This window comes from Nomascus leucogenys, chromosome 4, assembly GCF_006542625.1.
Source record: "Nomascus leucogenys isolate Asia chromosome 4, Asia_NLE_v1, whole genome shotgun sequence".
In the NCBI taxonomy this organism is placed as follows: Eukaryota; Metazoa; Chordata; class Mammalia; order Primates; family Hylobatidae; genus Nomascus; species Nomascus leucogenys.
In genome coordinates, this window is record NC_044384.1 from 134,432,615 (window position 1) to 134,452,608 (window position 19,994).

General features: G+C 36.7%; 1 protein-coding gene across 2 annotated transcripts in view; it reads right to left on the bottom strand.

Annotated features, from left to right (window-relative positions):
- VPS37A (VPS37A subunit of ESCRT-I) overlaps positions 1-19,994 on the bottom strand; it is a 50,347-nt gene that overhangs the window by 21,376 nt on the left and 8,977 nt on the right. The window contains exons 2-4 of one of the 2 annotated variants that reach the window (XM_003256706.4): positions 9,611-9,685; positions 7,178-7,292; positions 6,598-6,698 (exon numbers count right to left, since the gene is read on the bottom strand). In XM_003256706.4, the coding sequence (XP_003256754.2) occupies positions 6,598-6,698; positions 7,178-7,292; positions 9,611-9,685 (291 nt within the window). The remainder of the gene's footprint in view (positions 1-6,597; positions 6,699-7,177; positions 7,293-9,610; positions 9,686-19,994) is intronic. The other variant, XM_030812332.1, reaches the window with a different exon arrangement.

Consider the following 19,994-nt stretch of genomic DNA (forward strand, 5'->3'; position numbering starts at 1 on the left):
GTGCTTTAGAAAGCATGCAATTCAACTGGACAGAGTAGAAGTGGATAGACAGGCCATTTTTGAGTTTTCAGCATTCCACCGGTATCAATCAGTATCTCCATAGAGGGAATGGAGAGCAATATTTAATCCAGGACATTTAATCAAGTAGACGCTAACAGCTTTCTCTGTATTTGTCAAAATCTGACTCAAAGTCAAGACTGCTTTTCTAGAAAATTTTAAAGTAAAATTAAGTATGCAGATGAGCTTCTAAAGTGTTGAAATATTAAAAACATGCATCTATAAACATGCATATATATTAGAGTCACACAGCATTAGGTACTTGGGATTCAATCACAGAACAATATACTCAGTATTTATTTTTGCAAGATAACAAATATTTTACATTTAACATTTTTTTTCCCCTTAGCAAAGTTTAGAGAGAACCAGATCATAAAAGCATTAGAGTTAATTCAGACCTAGATGCAGACTGAGCATCATCTAAATACAATATATGAATAATACAGTGAGTTTATATGGATCAGGCACTCTAGTGTAAAGGATAAGGGACTTACAGTTATGTTTTAAATATTAATGTAATGCTATTAAAACGCTTCCCTTTATATTGAAAAATGTTACAAAATGTATAATTTTTTATGAGAGTACTATTATTTCATTTAGTGACATAACCTGAGTTGGAAATTTTGTGGGAAGAAAACATTTTTTTTTTGAAATGTATATGAATGACACTAAAATATATATGGAAAAATAAGCCAGAGTAGAAAGAAAAAAAGCCTGAATAAGGAAGGTTCAGAAATTGTAGTCCTGTCATAAAGCAAAACAAATTATAAAACCCTAATACACGCCTGTAATCCCAGCACTTTGGGAGGCCGAGGCAGGTGGATCACGAGGTCAGGAGATCGAGACCAATTGGGCTAACATGATGAAACCCTGTTTCTACTAAAAATACAAAAAAATGAGGCGGGTGTAGTGGCGGGCGCCTGTAGTCCCAGCTACTCGGGAGGCTGAGGCAGGAGAATGGCGTGAGCCCGGAAGGTGGAGCTTGCAGTGAGCCGAGATTGCGCCACTGCACTCCAGCCTGGGTGATAGAGCAAGACTCCGTCTCAAAAAAAAAAAAAAACCCTAATAATACCGCAAAATTTAAAGCATAATACTAGTGAATGGACAGGCAGATCAATAGAACTAGATACAAAATCCAGAAAAAGCTCAAACACATATAGGAATTGGGATATAATAAAGACAGAATCTCAAATAAATGAAAAATAGAACAGTCAAAAACTAGTATTGAGACATCTGGAAAAAAGAAGTTGGCGCCAGATCCTCATTTTTACAATAGTATAACAATCTAATGGATCAAAGTTTAAGTTTTTCAAAAAAACCTTAAAAGAACTAGAAGACATCATCGAAAAATTATAACCTTGGGGCAAGAAAGGACTTTCTGTGAACCCAAATTCAGAAGCCATTACATAAATAATGATAAATCTGGCCGGGCGCAGTGGCTCATGCCTGTAATCCCAACACTTTGGGAGGCCGAGGTGGGCGGATCATGAGGTGAAGAGATTGAGACCATCCTGGCCAACATGGTGAAACTCCGTCTCTACTAAAAATACAAAAATTAGCTGGACATGGTGGCAAGTGCCTGTAGTCCCAGCTACACGGGAGGCTAAGGTGGAAGAATTGCTTAAACTTGGGAGGCAGAGGGTGCAGTGAGCTGAGATGGCGCCACTGCACTCCAGCCTGGCGACAGAGCAAGACCCCATCTCAAATTAAAAAAAAAAAAAAAAAAGAGAGAGAGAGAAAATAGTAAATCTGACAACATTAAAAAAAAATCTACATGACAAAGCCCTTTATAAGACAAATAACAAATTTGGGGGAAAACTTCTATCACAGAGAGAGGGATAATTTCTCTAATACATAAAGAATTCCTACAAATTGATAAAAAGACAAAAAACCCAAGAGCAAAATAGAGACTAAGATAGCATACACAGGTTATAGAAAAGGAAAAGAAAAAATCTCTAAAGTACAAGAAAAAAATGTTCAGTTTAGCTATTACTAGTAAGATAAATACAACTAAAATTCTACTAATGTATTGTTTTTTGCCTATCAATTGGCAAAGATCCATTTGATAACCTATTTTGGCAAAGGGTATGAGGAAATAGGGATTGTATAGGAACAGAAACTGGTACAACTACTCTGGAGGGCAATTTTGCAGTATTTGTCAAAACTACAAATGTGCATTACACTTCTAGAATTTATCCAACAAATAAGCTCACATTTGGGTAAAATATTATTTTAAAGATTTACTGGAGCAGCACTGACGGCAATGAAGAAGAATGGGCTTTTTAGGGAGGATTAGAAAAAATGAAAATATCTGTCAGGCTTGCTAAAAACATTACAATACATCCATAAAACAAATACTTTTTGGCCGTAAGGAATAATGAGGAAGTGCCTTAGTACTAACATGAAAAACTTTCCAAAACCATATCATTTGGTGACCCCCCCCAAAAAAAAAGCAAAGGCATAATATGCTACCATTCATATAAAAAAGGGGGAAAATACAATACTACATATATTTTCTTGTAGATGAATAAAACAGCTCAGGAATTATATATACACAAACCCAAACACATATCTTTAGATGCTAATGAGGAAAAAAATTAAGCTGCAAGGGATAAAGAAGTGACATGCAGGTTTTCACTCTATACTCCTTTATACTTTTTGAATTTTGACACAGGTGAATATATGACCCCTACAAAAAAGTTTTCTAATCAGCTTGTTAATTTCAAAGGATGGCTCATCTTTATCTTAAAATTACTTTTATCTAAAGGAATTAGTGATATGTATGTGAATATAACAAGCTATTCAGAAAAAATATAACCAACATGAGAGAGTATTTGTAATATCCTTGAATTTAAATCAGTAATTCTGACCCAATCTGCTTTATTTTGAACTCAATAGCAGGTAAAACCCATAAAATAATCTAAGAAATGCATCAAACTTGATTTTTAATAATGTGTACTATGTCCTGGAACTTATCTGAAATGAAAACAAGTAAACTTGTCGGTTTCTATTTTCGAATAAGGTAAATGAGTTTATATCCAACCCTATCACTACAGAAGATACAAGTATGGTTTTTGAATACACTTTTTATCCGAAAATAAGGACTCAGGACTCTAGAACATAGATAACAGGAAGAAAAAGATGAGGGGGAGAGGGGTGAGGTAACTGGAAGTGGAATGCTGCTATGACAACAACAACAACAAAAATCTAAAATGTGGGAATAGCGTTGGGACCAAGCAGAGGTATGGGCTGGAAGTCCCCTCAGAAGATTATGAAGGTCTAATGGGCCTCAAAGAGGCTGTTAGGAGGAGCCTGGTGGGCCTCTGAGCAGATGGTCATTGGAAGGAGAACTTTATAATAGTGGAAAGTTTACCAATACTGATGCATGCAATAATATGGAAAACAGAAAATGTACCTAGTGAATTGGATGATCTAGCTAAGGAGATTTCCAGGCAGTGCTGAAGGTGCCACCTGATTTCTAGCTGGCTGTAGTAAAATGTGAGAAGAGAGAGAGAAATTAAAGAACTGCTAAATATAAAAGATGAGATTTCCTGGATTTGAAAATAAATTTCTCTCCCAATCCTAGCTTCCCTAAGATTCTCCAAGTAAGAAACATCTCTAAAAGCAAAGTTCAAACCCAGCATGGGCTACAAGATCCTTTGTTAACACCTCTGAAAGAGCCCAGGCAGAGCCTCAGAGAGCTGTCAAGTAAGAAAAACAGCCACTTAGGCCTTCAAAGAATCTTAAAGACATTGTCTCTCAGCAGCCTCACTGGAAGCCCAATAGCTTATCTGGCAGAGCTTAGTGGGTGTTGCTTTTAATGAACATTCATTTTAATGAAATGAATGAAAAATTGATTCATAAGAAATCATCAGCATTTTTTTTTTTTGAGACAGAGACTCGCTCTGTCGCCCAGGATGGAGTGCAGTGGTGCGATCTTGGCTCACTACAAGGTCTGCCTCCTGGGTTCACGCCATTCTCCTGCCTCAGCCTCCCGAGTAGCTGGGACTACAGACGCCCGCCAAGATGCCCAGCTAATTTTTTGTATTTGTAGTAGAGACGAGGTTTCACCGTGTTAGCCAAGATGGTCTCGATCTCCTGACCTCGTGATCCGCCCGCCTCGGCCTCCCAAAGTACTGGGATTACAGGCGTGAGCCACGGCGCCCAGTCAATCATAAGCATTTTAAAGGAATTGTGTCATCTTGGGTCTAAAAGGGACAGAAAGAGTACCAAATGAAAAAGAGGCTATCAGACCCTTAATTTCTATAGGCAGGAAGCAGGCTGAAAAAACTACGCACTTGGAAACAAGGGCTACATTTTACAGAAAGGAATAATGACACAGAAGGCAGAACCAAGAACCGAGAATTACTCTATGAAGAATCATTTCCATTAACTAAGTCTCAATAAAAAAAAAATGTGCCCAGTTGGAATTCAGTACTGCTAAGAACCAGTGGCTCCTGTGTGCTTCCTACTTTCTCTCTTTTGGAATCTATAGTGGTTACCCGAGGCTTGTTCTACCATTGTACACTGGGTGTGTGATGGGCAGCTACCTTGTCTCTTTAATTCCCTTTTCTTCAGATCAAGAGGAATTGTTCTTCAGGAACACAAATGAGAAACCTCATCTGTACTTGAATCTGATTTAAATGAAAGAACACAAGCCTGATTCTGTAATATGATGAACTCTGCAAGTTCTTGGGGAAAGGGGAGTGTGCCTATTCACATATAGGAAAGACGTGAATTCTTACGGCTAGGAGGAAGAATGTGAGATTGTATTTTCCAAAATAGCCACAACCAGATTTCCAGTTCCATATGCACTTCTTGAACTTTGCTACCCCATCGAGATATGAAGTCTACTTTCCCTCCCCTTTCAACCTGGGCGGGTCTAGGTGACTAACTTTAGAAAATGCAGCAGAAATGATGCTGAATAACATTCCGGACTAAACCAAAAAACATAACACAGCTTCCACTTGGTTGGAATGCTCTCTCTCTTGGGATCCTGACCCTCAGATCTCAACCCCTGTCACGCAGTGAGGAAGCGCAGGTCACATGGAGACGCCACGTATCGATGTATCAGTAGTAACGTCTAAGCATTAAGCCAACATTAACTGCCAGACGACACCAGCTAATGCAAAAAGTGGAGCAAAAATGAGTGATCGCCACTGGTCCCTAACCAAATGGTAGATTCTTAAAAAAAACATAAATGTCATTATTTCAACCACAAGTTTTTAGGGTAATCTGTTATTCATCTGATAGAGTTTGGATGTTTTCCCCTCTAAATCTCATAATGAATTGTAATCCCCAATGTTAGAGGTGGGGCTTGCTGGGAGGTGATGGATCATGGGGGTGTATTTCTCATGAATACTTTAACGCCATCCTCTTGGTGCTGTCCTTGCCATAGTGAGTTCTCATGAGATCCGACTGTTTGAAAGGGTGTGGTACCTCCCCGCCCCTCGTTCCTGCTATCATCATGTAATGTGCCTGCACCCGCTTTACCTTCTACCGGGAGTAAAAGCTCCTCAGATGCCAAGCAGATGACAATGCCATGCTTCCTGTATAGCCTGCAGAACCCTGAGCCAATTAAACCTCTTTTATGTGTTACCCAGTCTCAGATATTCCTTTATAGCAATGCAAGAACAAGACTAAAACAGTATCCTTAGTACGAGAACATGACTTTATTCAGGAAGCTACTGGAAGGCAGTAAATCAACTAGGAAATGGCCTGAGAAAGGGAAAAACAAAATCTAAGAAATGGAGAATCCAATACAAGAAAGTGGCAAAGGGAAAATCCAAGGATGACAACAAAGGAAATTCCTGGATGAGAGTTACGCAAACGTCATAGAGAGTAACTCAGAATGGAGGGAAGAAAGAAGTGGAGCGCTGAATGTGAAGGAAACAATGAAACCTAGATATTACCTTACTGGTTTGATGATGTGAAAAAAAATGGTTTAAAGGATATTTTTCAGAGCTGCTAAAAGCTATGTGGAAATTTGGTAAGATCTTAAAATTTAAGATGATGTGGAAAATGAAGATGATCTAAAACAAAACCAAACCAACTACAAAATGTAGGTAATTATTAATTCCAGAAAAAACTCAAAAAATTACACCATAAGGGAAATGTAAACATGGTAACATACTTGGCTCAGCAATGGACAATATTTAGAGTCACAGTAATAAATACACGAAATATGGAATAACATTAAAAATCATGATATAATTTCACTGAGACAACGAGGAAAAAGGAAGTTTAGTGAGAAACAGCTGAAATCTTCATCTATTACAATAGGAGGCCAGTAGATAATATCTAAAATGAAAGAATCAAGAGATAGAAGTATGCATACATTATTCAGAAAGATGTAGGTAAACATTAGAAGAAACAGGTAAAAGAGTAAAACAGTTGCCTCTGAAAGTGTGGATGTATTTGTGGGGATGCAGAAATCAGAGGACTGATTTTTAACATCATTTGAATTTTTAAACTATATTTTGATTACTGTAATACGTTAAAATACATGCAGACTTTTTTATTTATTAGAAATATACTTACTAAGGAAATGCTGTTGAAGTAGGGGCTAAAACTGGAGGATTCTTCCAAAACTCATCCAACAGACTCTGAATAATTTTTCCAAGATCTGAGTGCATTGTAAACTGAAATTAACAATACATGATGCTTAAAATCACTTTCAGAAAAAGATTATAAAGTCTCATTAGGATAATGTCACTCTAAATATTAACTTACTTTTGCAGGTCAAGAATTAAATGAAAAAGGATATTAGCAATTAACAAGTTGTAACATTTTCTTACAGAGTCAAGACCATAAATATCTGGTGATTAGTAAACAGGTTAAAAGTCCATTCAATCAAAAATGGAGCCAAAATATTTCCTTACTTATTTACAATAATTTGAGGGTTCAAAGGTAAATACTAGAGTATATGGAAGTTACATTCTTTCACAATCAACCATATCATATTGTAAGAACTTTAAGGCGTAGTCTTAAATATTCAATTTTTAAAAAAAGTAGTCATGACAAAATGAAACTTTAAATGCATTTCAGATTTCTAAAATATTTAGTAGAAAAGTAATACACCTATTATATTACCCTGAAATAAATTATCCCATATACATACATTGTTTACTAATGGAGAGGTAACATACACTCCTTGTTTATCCATTAAGTGATGTCGTATTGGTGGATAAACACTGATCACTGGTTTTTCCTGAGGAAACTGCGGAGGAAGCAATCTGGTAGAGGTAGAACAGATGAAAAACAAAAACAAAGGTAACAAAGGTACATTACACAGTCAAAATCTTAAAACAAAGCTATTTAAAAGTAAATTAAATTTTCACACTTCGATATATGGGTTATTTAGTAATAAGTGCTCTATTATGGTGTTGTCTGAAAATATGTTTAAGAATAAAATTTGATAACGAGACTAGTCACTCAACACAGTAAAATCTTAATGTGACATATGGACATGAATTAGAGAATATTCTTCACATCATGCCAATTAGTTGCTTTCAAACACAATATACCAAGCTATACAAAATCTTATGTAAAAATTAGATCAGGCATTTTTATCAGGTGAACCATACTAGTTCAGTCTGGCTATTTATTGGACCACAAGTTCTAGCCGTATAATTTTCTGTGGTTTTTCTACTTTGAGAATGCTGTCACGGCTGGGCGTGGTGGTGCATGCCTGTAGTCCCAGTTACTTGGGAGGCTGAGGGAGGAGAGCCACTTGAGCCCAGGACTTCAAGTCCAGCCTGGGCAACACAGTGAGACCCCATCTTTAAAAAACTAAAGTAAGATAAAAACAAATAAAAGGCTGTGAAACATTATTTCACTATTTACTGTATTTCTAAAGAGTAAGAGGATAAAATGTAAAGTAGGGGGATTGAAATGTTGTAGCTGTCATCAAGACTTGGTTCTACACGCCTCCTTTCCAAATGCCCCAAATGACAAATCTCTCCCAAGTTAGAGGTCAATCACATGGTTTCAAGTAAAGAACAGTTAATTTTCAACACACACACACACACACACACAAAAGCGGAAATTTTAAACTTTTTTGAACTACTATAAAACCAAGATTAGTGAGTGAAATCTTAAAAATGAGAGTTTACTGGATATGAAACCCTATTTCCAAATCTCTAAAACTCAAGAATATTTTACTTTGAATTGTCTCTTTGTGTCCCGGTTGGTTCAGAAAACTATTTGTTGGTCGTACCGTTGAAAAGAAAGCTGGGTCCTTGTTGGCCTCTCCTGCTTAGCTCTACCTGGGAATTGGATGAGAGATAAAACTACTTCATTTACAAAGCTGAAGATTTTAAAACTAGTTTGGTAAAAAAGGCACTAAATGGCCTTTGGAGCCCAGCTTGTATCTTGACTATGCTACTTACTAACCGTGTTTCTGTAATTTGTCCTAATTTGCAGGGCTGCTGTGAGGATTCAAACAGTTCACATACGCCTGTAATTCCAGCACTTTGGGAGGCCGAGGCAGGTGGATCACGAGGTCAGGAGTTCAAGACCAGTCTGACCAACATGGTGAAACCTAATGTCTACTAAAAATTCAAAAATTAGCCAGGCGTGGTGGGGCGTGCCTGTAATCCCAGCTACTCAAGAGGCTGAGGCAGAAGAATCGCTTGAACCCGGGAGGTGGAGGTTGCAGTGAGCCAAGATTTTGCCACTGCACTCCAGTCTGGGCGACAGAGGGAGACTCTGTCTCAAAAATAAATAAATAAATAAATAAAAAAGCTCGTATGTATCAAGTTAACATAGCAGTTATATATTCATGCTTTAATTCACTCATTCAATTAGTATTTAATAAGACCTCCTATGTACAGGCACTATGCTAGGCAAGGAGAATGTGAAGGTGAATAAGATAAGGTTCCTGTCTTCAAGTTAAGTGCCTTCTTATCTGGCTCAAACACTTGCTCTAGCAGCAGCCACTTAATGTAACCGGAGGTAATCACAACCTTTTCACACTACAGCCTCATAGCTGCATTTAAGGCTAAATTGCTACTTCAGCAATTGCTTTGTCCAACTTTTTGTAACTTAAGTAAAAACCTCATAATTACATTTTTAACTTTTTTGTTTTTCTTAAAAATGATCAGCAAATCAAACCTAGCCTTGAACTTTCTGGTTGATGTAGTATATCTGTTGCTGAAATTTGGAATATTTTAACTTGTTACTGATTTAAAGGTGAATCTATCCCTAATGGCTTTATGGCTTTATATATATAACCCCTTTGTTTTTTATTATCATTTTTCAGCATACCTCTAGCTAAGATTTTAGTGCTAATCAATAAAAACAATTACAGTACTAAGAATTAGTACTGCACATTCTTATTGCATTTCCTCTTTTCTAGTTTCTTTCTTATAGCACTATAACTTACAGTGATAGCTTTTGAATATTTTTATTTCACTGAATTGTGCACTATTTTATAATATAGTTACTTGAAATAAGTTCACCTTAAAAGCTTATGTCTAATAACTAAGAAACAAAACAATAAAAAAACTGTTAAGTCCTTTTACATGAAAAAGTAGGATACAATTCTACTCACATATTAATGTTAATTGTCAGGTTGTTTATGGTGAATGGCAATCTGTATTCCACATCTTTCTGTATTTCGGCTATACTGAAGGAGAAAATTTAAAAAAATTTACCCAAAGTCATGAAACCATTATTGTTAAGACGAATGTTAAGTGCTGGAATCTACTAAAACTACCTTTATTTTTAATCACAGAATCTGGATAGCCAGCAAAACTTGTATCTTGAGGGGAAGGAAAATGATAATAGTTAGAAAGGCTCATCAACTAAGCACACAGTAATATTCAGAACTATCCAGGGGAAGGGGGATGATGAGGTAAAGAGACAAGAAAAAACTCTTCATTAGTGCTACACCGATTTACTATCAGTCTATCCAATTTACCATTAGCAGAAGCAATTGTGTGCTCTCTGGTTCATACAGGTGAGCAAGCCATCTGGGTTTTAACTGCCACTATCCAGCAATATCGGCAGCTGGGAAGTCTGGGTCTTAACAGCTTGAACTTAAAAGTCTAGATGAGATGTGTCCTACAATCTTATGACAGAGGATGCTGGCTGCTTTCCAAAAACAAATATCCCCTTTTTTCTAAGTAGAGAAGCCTGATTTTATTCTGGGTAGCAATGTTCTAGTTAGTTCTTATAGGTAGTTGTTGCTATAGACTTAAATCCCAGCCAGTAAAATGCACAGGAAAGTTGTAGGAAGAAATTGTAGGAAAATATCTTAAAGGGAACAAAATAACAGACAACCGATATGAGCCTATTTTGCCCTTCCTGCCTTCCTTCTACTTCCTCCTTGGATCTAGGAACTAGACTTCTAAGAGCCATTTTGTACCATGAGTGACTCTGAGAATGGCAGCCATATACTAAGGAAAGCTAGGCAGAAAGAAAGAAGTAGTGGCCAGGTGCGGTGGCTCACGCTTGTAATCCCAGCACTTTGAGAGGCCGAGGCGGCCGGATCACGAGGTCAGGAGATCCAGACCACGGTGAAACCCCGTCTCTACTACAACTACGAAAAATTAGCCGGGCGTGGTGGCGGCCGCCTGTAGTCCCAGCTACTCGGAGACTGAGGCAGGAGAATGGCGTGAACCCGGGAGGCGGAGCTTGCAGTGAGCCGAGATTGCGCCACTGCACTCCAGCCTGGGCGACAGAGCGAGACTACGTCTCAAAAAAAAAAGAAAGAAGTAGCTTGGGTCCTTGATGACTACGAAATTGTCAAACTCTGAATTTCCTTTATGTGTGAGAAAAATAAACTTTTATCTTGTTTTAGCCACCATTCTTGGGTCTTTGGTATTGGCAGCTAATATAATTCTTGGCTTCTAAGTCCCTGATACTTCAACATTCTACATTCATAATTCTGTTTTATTGTTATTTGCAGGCATACATTATTACAACTACAATACACTAAGCAAGTCTTTTGGGGGCTCACTTGAAATTCTAACCAATATTCATGACATTTCCAAGGGGGAAAATGCCAAGTAGTATTAATGAGGTGAGGTTGCAGAGGAAGCTTAATATTGAAATGGACATGAAACTTCTTCAAGCATGAATACCCTTCAAAGGCCTAGCTTATGAAAAACGATTTGTTTTTTGTTCTTTTGGATGCTTCATCTAACAGCTTTATAAAACCTCTTATTTCCCTCTGTTTTTGGTCCTTTGATAAAAACCCAGCCTCTAGGATATGTGAATCTTAAGACAGCTTAAAAGATTCAAAAGTTGTGGGATGGAGTTACAGAAAAACTGTAGATGTAGATAAGCTTTCCTCTCTGATATCCTAAGTAATGGAGTTATCACTTAGAAGAAACAAATAAGAAGAGACTCAAGTGGATACTCAATATTAGGACTTGAACCGTTTTTCTGGAAGTTTTTCTTTGGGAATTAGGTTTGGACTGAAAAACCTCCTCCCTTGTATGAACACCACATAATCAATAGAATGGCCTAAGTTTTTTTATTTCTCTACATTATTTTAGAACCTGAAGAGGTCATTGTTCAAGGAAATAAATACTGGTCACAAAAGCATCCACCAGTTCAAAGTCAACTAGAGCATCTTAGTGATTAAGAGCACTGCCTCTCAAGTCAGGCTTCCTGGGTTCAAATCCTGTCTTTACTATTTATTTACTGTCATGGGTAAGTTAAGCCTTTTCTCTCAAATGGGAAAGGGAGACGTTAAAAAAAATCTATCTACCTAAAAGATTTGTTAGATTACGCAAAACAATGCATGTAAATCCCCCAACATACTACCAGGCAAGTAAGTGTTCAATAAATGTTAGCTATTATTAAATAGGCATTTAAAACATGCAAGTTGGTCCCTCTCTAGATTTACAGCATTAAAGTTTTTTGTTTTTTGACACGGAGTCTCACTCTGTCACCCAGGCTGGAGTGTGGTGGCCCGATCTTGGCTCACTATAATCTCTGCCTCCTGGGTTCAAGCAATTCTCTTGCTTCAGCCTCATGAGTAGCTGGGACTACAGGTACGTGCCACCACACCCGGTTATATATATATATATATATATATATACGTGTATATATATATATATATATATATATATATATATATATATATAGTAGACAAGGGGTTTTGCCATGCTGGCTAGGCTGGTCTCAAACTGCTGACCTCAAGTGATCCGCCTGCCTTGGCCTTCCGATGAAGTTTTAACTCCTCAGTTTTTCAGACATTTAGATTTTTATAGAAAATTTTCATTGAAAACATATTAAAATAAATTTGATTTAAATAATTTTTACCTAAATAATTGGTCAGAAATGTCCAATTCATTTTCTCGTTATATTGATGACAGTTCCTAAAAATTTTTTATGAGTTTTCTTCACAAACTAGGTATCACAAATAACAGAAGGTGATACTTATAATATTAATGAGAGCTGAACCATCAACAAATTCCAAAACAAGTTAATCATGGCAATCTAGAAATGCATTTTCATTAGCGCATTAGATAAAACAACAGATATGTAATTGTTTTACTTAATTAAAACAGGAATAATTCCCTGAATATTCATCACAAATGTGATTTTGAATATGTTATTTTAATACTTTTAAAAAACTTATTCCAAAACATTCATTCTCAGTAAAAAAAAGTTATCAGCAAAAAACCACTGTTAACATATTGCTGTATAATCTTCTGAACTTCTTTGTACATACATAGCCTTATTTAAAATGAAAATATAATTACACTGTACATCAATTTTGTAAGTTACTCTTTTCTCACTCAATTGTGATTACCTTTCCAAATCAGTAAATGTTATTTTACAATATCTTTTTTTTTTTTTTTTTTGAGACGGGGTTTCACTCAGTCATCAGGCTGGAGCGCAATGGCAAGATCTCGGCTCACTGCAACCTCTGCCTCCTGGGTTCAAGTGATTCTCCTGCCTCAGTCTCCTGAGTAGCTGGGACTACAGGTGCGCGCCACTACACCCAGATAATTTTTGTATTTTTAGTAGAGGGGGGGTTTCACCATGTTGGCCAGGATGGTCTCGATCTCTTGACCTCGTGATCTGCCCACCTCGGCCTCCCAAAGTGCTAGGATTACAGGCGTGAGTCATCATGCCCAGCCTATAATTTTTAATGGCTGCATAATGTTCTAGTATACGCTCATGCTATTATTTAAGCTATTTTCTACTATTAGATATTTAGACTGTTTGCAGTTTTTACTCTTATAAACCATGTTTTGATAAACATTCTTATAGCCATATCTTTATACTGACAATGGTACTATTTTCAACGTAAATACACACACACACACACACATACACACACACATTTTAAAGTAATATTTTAATCACACCACAAGAGAAAATTTAAATGACCTGTAAATTAATAATTTCATTTTCTAGTTTCTCTGGGAGAAGAGAATTACTATAGTTTTACCTCAGTGGCTCTGAATTTGTTGGGGCTAAAGCTGTAATAATATATAACTTTCTTATTAAGAATATAGATTAACTGGCATCCTCATTTCTTTGAAAGTCCCCCAGATGAAAACAAACAGACCTTAACATGCAATAGAGATTTCAAGTTCCAAAATGGTGTAATAGAAGCAAACTGGCTTCACGTAATGTCACAGAAAACAACAAATACGTAACACTAAGATTAATACCAACAACATCCCAGAACTCAAACATGAGGATCAGTCACTTCCCAGGGCCACAGAGAAGTGAAAAAACTCTGAGCAGATGGTGAGAGAATCAGACTTCCATATCTGTGATGCCTCTCCCCACAATCTTCCCAGCACCAAGCATGCAAAAAATTTCCCCTCAACTCACGGTTTCTACACTGGAAAAAGTAAGATTGAGGTGGACAATCAGCTTCCCCACCATTTTTGGTTCCCTGGCAGGAGAAGCATCTCTGCCTCAACTCACAGGAAGCATCATGAGGACTGAAGGGAGAAATATCCCTGAGGACAGCCAGAGACAAAGGGGAGAGGCAAAACTACAATCCTCAACCCCGGAAACTGCTCTGTCTGCAGCCAAAGAAAACACCAAATCAGTGTGCCTATTCAGCAGTTCCATGCTGTAGGAGATACATTCCACAGATACCCTGGGCAGGAACCCTTTGCCAGCCTTCCCACACTGTTGGGATATCCCCTTCGGGAGCTCCCCCATTAGAAATGGGCAGTGCTCCAGGTATTTACTAGAGCCAAGGCAAACTTGGATTTAAAGTGCCACTGAGAAGCAAAAAGGAGGCAGCAACCTTACAGTAAAGAGTCTTTAAGCAAATATGCTCAAAAAACCAAAACAAGCCAGAGAGAAGACCAGAATAAATAACTAATTCTTTAAAGTAAAGACATAGATGCACATCCACAGGAAACAAGAGCAAACAGGGAGCCTGACTTCCCTAAGCAGACAAAGCAAAGAACAAATGACTGACCCTAATGAGATAATAATATGTGAGCTCTCTGAACAAGAATTTAAAATAGTAGTTTTAAGGAAACTCAGCGATCTCTAAGATAAAACAAAAAATTCAGAAACTTAGCAGAGAAATTTAACAAAGATATTTAAGTAATAATAAAAAATTAAACAGAAATGTTGGAACTGAGAAATATGTTTACTGAACTGAAATACATTACAGGCTCTCCATGGCAGAATGGATCAGGGAGAAGAAAGAATCAGTAAGCCTGAAGACAGGTTATTAGAAAATACACAGTAAAAGAAAGAAGAAAAAATACTGAAAAGAAATGAAGACCACCTGCAAAATACAGAAAATTGCCTCAGAAGACCACATCTAAGAATTACTGGTGTTCAAAAGGAAGTTGAGCTAGAGCAAGGGGTAGAAAGTTTATTCCAAGAAACAGTCACAGAAAAAACTTCCAAAGCTTGAGAAAGACATAAATATCCAGGTACTGGAAGGTCAGATACACTGAACAAATCCGACACAAATAAGGCTACTCCTAGGCATATAATCATCAAACTCTCAATGGTGAAGCACAAAGAGACGATCCTAAAATCAGCAAAAGAAACAAATAACATAAAAAGGAGCTCTAATGTGTCTGGCAACAGACTTCTCAATGAAAACCAGATAGGCCAGAAGGGAGTGGAACAACATTTTCCAAATGCTGAAAGGAAAAAACAAACAAACAAACAAACAAACAAACACTTGCCATCCAAAAATACTGTAACCAGCTAAATTACCTTTCAAATATGGACAGTCAAAGTCTTTCCCACACAAATAAAAGCATGGAGAATTCAACCCAAGACCCATCTTATAAGAAATGCTAAACGGAGTTCATCAATCTGGAAGAAAAAAACATTAATATGCAAAGAGAAAACATTTGGAGGCATGAAATCCACTGGCAAAATTAAGAAACCCAGAATCCTCTAATACTGTAATTATGGTGTGCAGTCCACTTATAACTCCAGTATGAGGCCCAAAATAAAAATCTATCAAAAACAACAATAGCTATGACAACCTGTTAAGACATAGGTAATATAAAAATCTGTAAACTGAGACACTTAAAAGTCAAAATGTTGGGGAGAAGGAGTTAAGGCAAAAATATTTTTGTTTCTATTCTTTTCTTTGTGATCTAAGTTATCGTCTCTTTGAAATAACTTATTACATACATGTTTTTGTAAGTCTCATGAAAACCACAGGGCAAAAACCTATAGTAGATTCACTAAAAATAGAAAAGCAGTCAATTAAAACATACTACCAAAGAAAGTCACTTAACTACAAAGGAAGACAGTAAGAAAGGAAGAGGGGAGATTAAAAACAACCAGAAAACAAGTAACAAAATGGAAGTCCTTACTTATCAATAATTAATGTAATGGACTAAATTCTCCAATTGAAAGGCCCGAAGTGGCTGAATGGATAAAGCAACAAGACCCAAGAATATGTTGCCTACAAGAAACCCACTTCATATACACAGACACATGTAGACTGAAAGTGACGGAGTAGAAAAAGATACTTCATGCAACTGGAAACCAAAAGGAGCAGAAGTAGCTATACTTATATCAAATAAAAGAGACTAGAAATCAAAGACTATAAAAAGAATCAAAGGTCACTATATAAAATGATAAAGGGGTCAATTCAGCAAGCAGATATAACAATTACAAATATCCATGCACCCAAAACCAGAGCTCCAAAGTACATAAAGCAAACATTAGTGAAACTAAAGAGAAAGATAGATTGCAATACAATAACAATAGGGGACTTTCACTCTACTATCAGTAATGCAAAGATCATCCAGACAGAAAATCAATAAAGCAAAACCAAAGTTAAACTTCACGTTGGACCTAATAGGCCTAATTGACATTTACATAACACTGCACTCAATTGCTGCAGAATATGTTCTTTTCATCAGCACATGGAACATTCTCCAGAAAAGAACAAATCCTAGGCCATAAAACAAGTTTGAACAAATTCAAAGAAATCAGAAATTATATCAAGTATGTTTTCTGACCACAATGCAATAAAACTAGAAAACAATAACAAGAGGAACTTCAGAAACTACACAACCACATGGAAATTAAACATGCTGCTGAACAGCCAATGGGTTGATGAAGAAATTAAAAAGGAAATTTTAAAAAGTCTTCAAACAGATGAAAATGGAAATAGAACACACCAAAATCTATGGGATAAAGCAAAGGTGGTACAAAGAAGAAAGTTTATAGCAATAAATGACTATATCAAAAAAGTAAAAAGACTTCAAATAAACAACCCAACTATGCACTTTCATGAACTAGAGAAGAACCAAACCTAAAAGGAGAAAAAATATAAATATCAGAGCAGAAATCAATGAAGTTGAGACCAAAAATACAAAAGATAAAGAAAATGAAAAGTTGGTTATTTGAAAAGATAAACAAAATCATCAAGTCTTTAGCTAGATGAACTAAGAGAGAAGACCCAAATAAATGAAGTCAGAATGAAAAAGGAGATGTGACAATTGAGACTACAGAACTATGAAGAATCATTAGGCACTACTATGAATGATATGCTAAAAAACTGGAAAACCTAAAAGAAAGGAATAAATTGCTGGACATATACAACCTGATAAGATCGAACCATGACAAAATAGAAAACTTCAATAAGCCAATAATAGTGAGATTAAAGCAATAATAAAAAGTCTCACATAAAGAAAAGCTGAGGACCTGATAGCTTCACTGTTGAATTCTACCAAACACTTAAAGAACTAATAACAATTCTACTCATGCCTCAAAAAAAATTGAAGAGGGGACTACTTCCAAACTCATTCTACAAGATCAGCATTATCCAAAGAAACAAGAAAAAAGAAAACTACGGCCAATATTACAGATTAACATACATACAAAACTCCTGAACAAAATACTAGCAAACCAAATCCGACAAAACATTAAAAAGATCATTCACCATTATCAGGTGGGATTACCCTAGGAATGCAAGGACAGTGCAATACATACGCAAATCAATAAATGTGATATATCCATTAACAGAACCAAGAACAAAAAACATATGATTGTTTCAACAGATGCTGAAAAAGCACTCGATAAAATCCTTTGTGACTACAACCCTCATCAAACTGGGTATAGAATGAACATACATCAAAATAACAAAGGCCATATATGACAAACCATAGTTGACATCATAGTGAATGTGGAAAAACTGAAGGCCTTTCCTCTAAGATCTAGAATAAGACAAGCATGCCCACTTTCAAACTTTTATCCAATATAACAGTGGAAGTCTTCGCCAGAGCAATTAGGCAAGAGACAGAAATAAAGGGGGCATCTAAAATGGAAAAGAGAAGATAAATTAGCCTTGTTCGCAGATGACATAATGTTACAACTGGAAAAACCTAAGGACTCCATCAAAAAAACAGACAAACAAAAAACCTGTTAGAAGTGATAAACCAATTCAGTAAAGGTGCAGGATACAAAATTAACATACAAAAATCAGTGGCATTTACATATGCTAACAACGAACAATTTAAAGAAAAAAGTAATCCTAGTTACAATAGTTACAAAGAATATAAAATACCTAGCAAACTATTTTACCTAAGAAGTGAAAGACCTAAACAAGGAAAACTACAGAACATTGATGAAAGAAATGGAAGACGACATGTACAAAAAAAATGGAAAGATATTCCATGCTTGGGGCTGGAGGAATAAATACTGTTAAAACGGCAATACTACCCAAAGCAAAGTACAGATTTGCTGCAATCCCTATCAAAATACCAATGACATTCTTCACAAAAATAGAAACAATCATAATTTTTTTTAAAATTATACATTGGGTTCTGGGGTACATGTGCAGAACGTGCAGTTTTGTTACAAAGGTATACATGTGCCATGGTGGTTTGCTGCACTCATCAACCCATTGCCTACATTAGGTATTTCTCCTAATGCTAGCCCTCCCCTAACCCCCCCACCCCTTGATAGGCCCCAGTGTGTGATGTTCCCCTCCCTGTATCCATGTGTTTTCATTGTTCAAAATCCTAATACTTATATGGACCCACAAGACCCTGAATAGCTGAAGCAACTCTGAGCAAAAAGAACAAGGTTGGAGGCACCAGACTATCCAGCTTCAAAATTTACTGCAAAGTTATAGTAACAAAATCACATGCTACTGGACTAAAAACAAACACATAGACCAATGGAACAAAACAAGGAACCCAAATATAATTTACAGCCAACTCATCTCGACAAAAGCACCAAGAACATGCAATGGAGAAAGGATGATGTTTTCGATAAATGGTGCTGGGAAAACCGGGTAACTACATGCTGAAGAATGAAACTAGACCCTATCTCTTACCACACACAAAAATCAAATAAGAATGGATTAATGACTTAAATCTAAGACCTGAAACTGTGAAACCACTAGAAGAAAACATTGAGGAAACACTTCAGGACATTGTTCTAGGCAAATAATTTTTGTGTAAGACCTCAAAAGCACGGGCATCTAAAGCACATACAGATAAATGGGATTACATCAAGCTAAAAACCTACACAGCGAGGCCAAGGTCAGGAATTTGAGACCAGCCTGACCAACATGGAGAAACCCTGACTCTACTAAAGATACAAAATTAGCCGGGCATGGTGGTGCATGCCTGTAATCCCAGCTACTTGGAAGGCTGAGGCAGGAAAATCGCTTGAACCCGGAAGGCGGAGGTTGTGGTGAGCCGAGATAGTGCCATTGCACTCCAGCCTGGGCAACAAAAGCCAAAGTCCATTTCAAATAAATAAATAAATAAATAAATCCTACATAGCAAAGACACAACCAACAAAGTGAAGAGACAACCCAAAAAATGGGAGAAAACATTTGTAAACTATCCATCTGACAAGCAATTAATTACCAGAATACATGAGGAGTTCAAACAACTCAAAAGCAGAAAAACAAATAATGTGATTTAAAAATGGGCAAAAGATCTCAACAAACATTTCTCAAAAGCAGCATACAGGGTGTGGTGGTGTGTGCCTGTAAACCCAGTTACATGCAAGACTGAAGTGGGACTGCTTGAGCCCAGGAGTTCCAGATTAGTCTGGGCAACACAGTGAGACCCTGTCTCTAAAACAAAAAAAATTCATTTTACCCCAGTTAAAATGGCTTTTATCAAAAAGCCAGGCAATAACGAATGCTGGTAAGGATTTGGAGACAGGGGAACCCTGATACACTGCCGGTAGGAATGCAACTTAGTACAACTAATTTGGAGTCTGCTATGGAGAACAGTATGGAGCTTCCTCAAAAGACTAACAATATCTCTGCACCTTTAGAACCTTGGAAAAAAAAAATGAAACTACCATATGATTCAGCAATTCAGCTACTGGGTATATTGCCAAAATAAAGAAAAAAAAAATCAAAGAGATAGCTGCACTCCCACGTTTATCGCAGCACTATTCACAACAGCCAAAATATGTAATAAACTTAAGTACACATCAACAAATGAATGGATAAAGAAAATGTGGCATAATCCACAACAGAATATTAT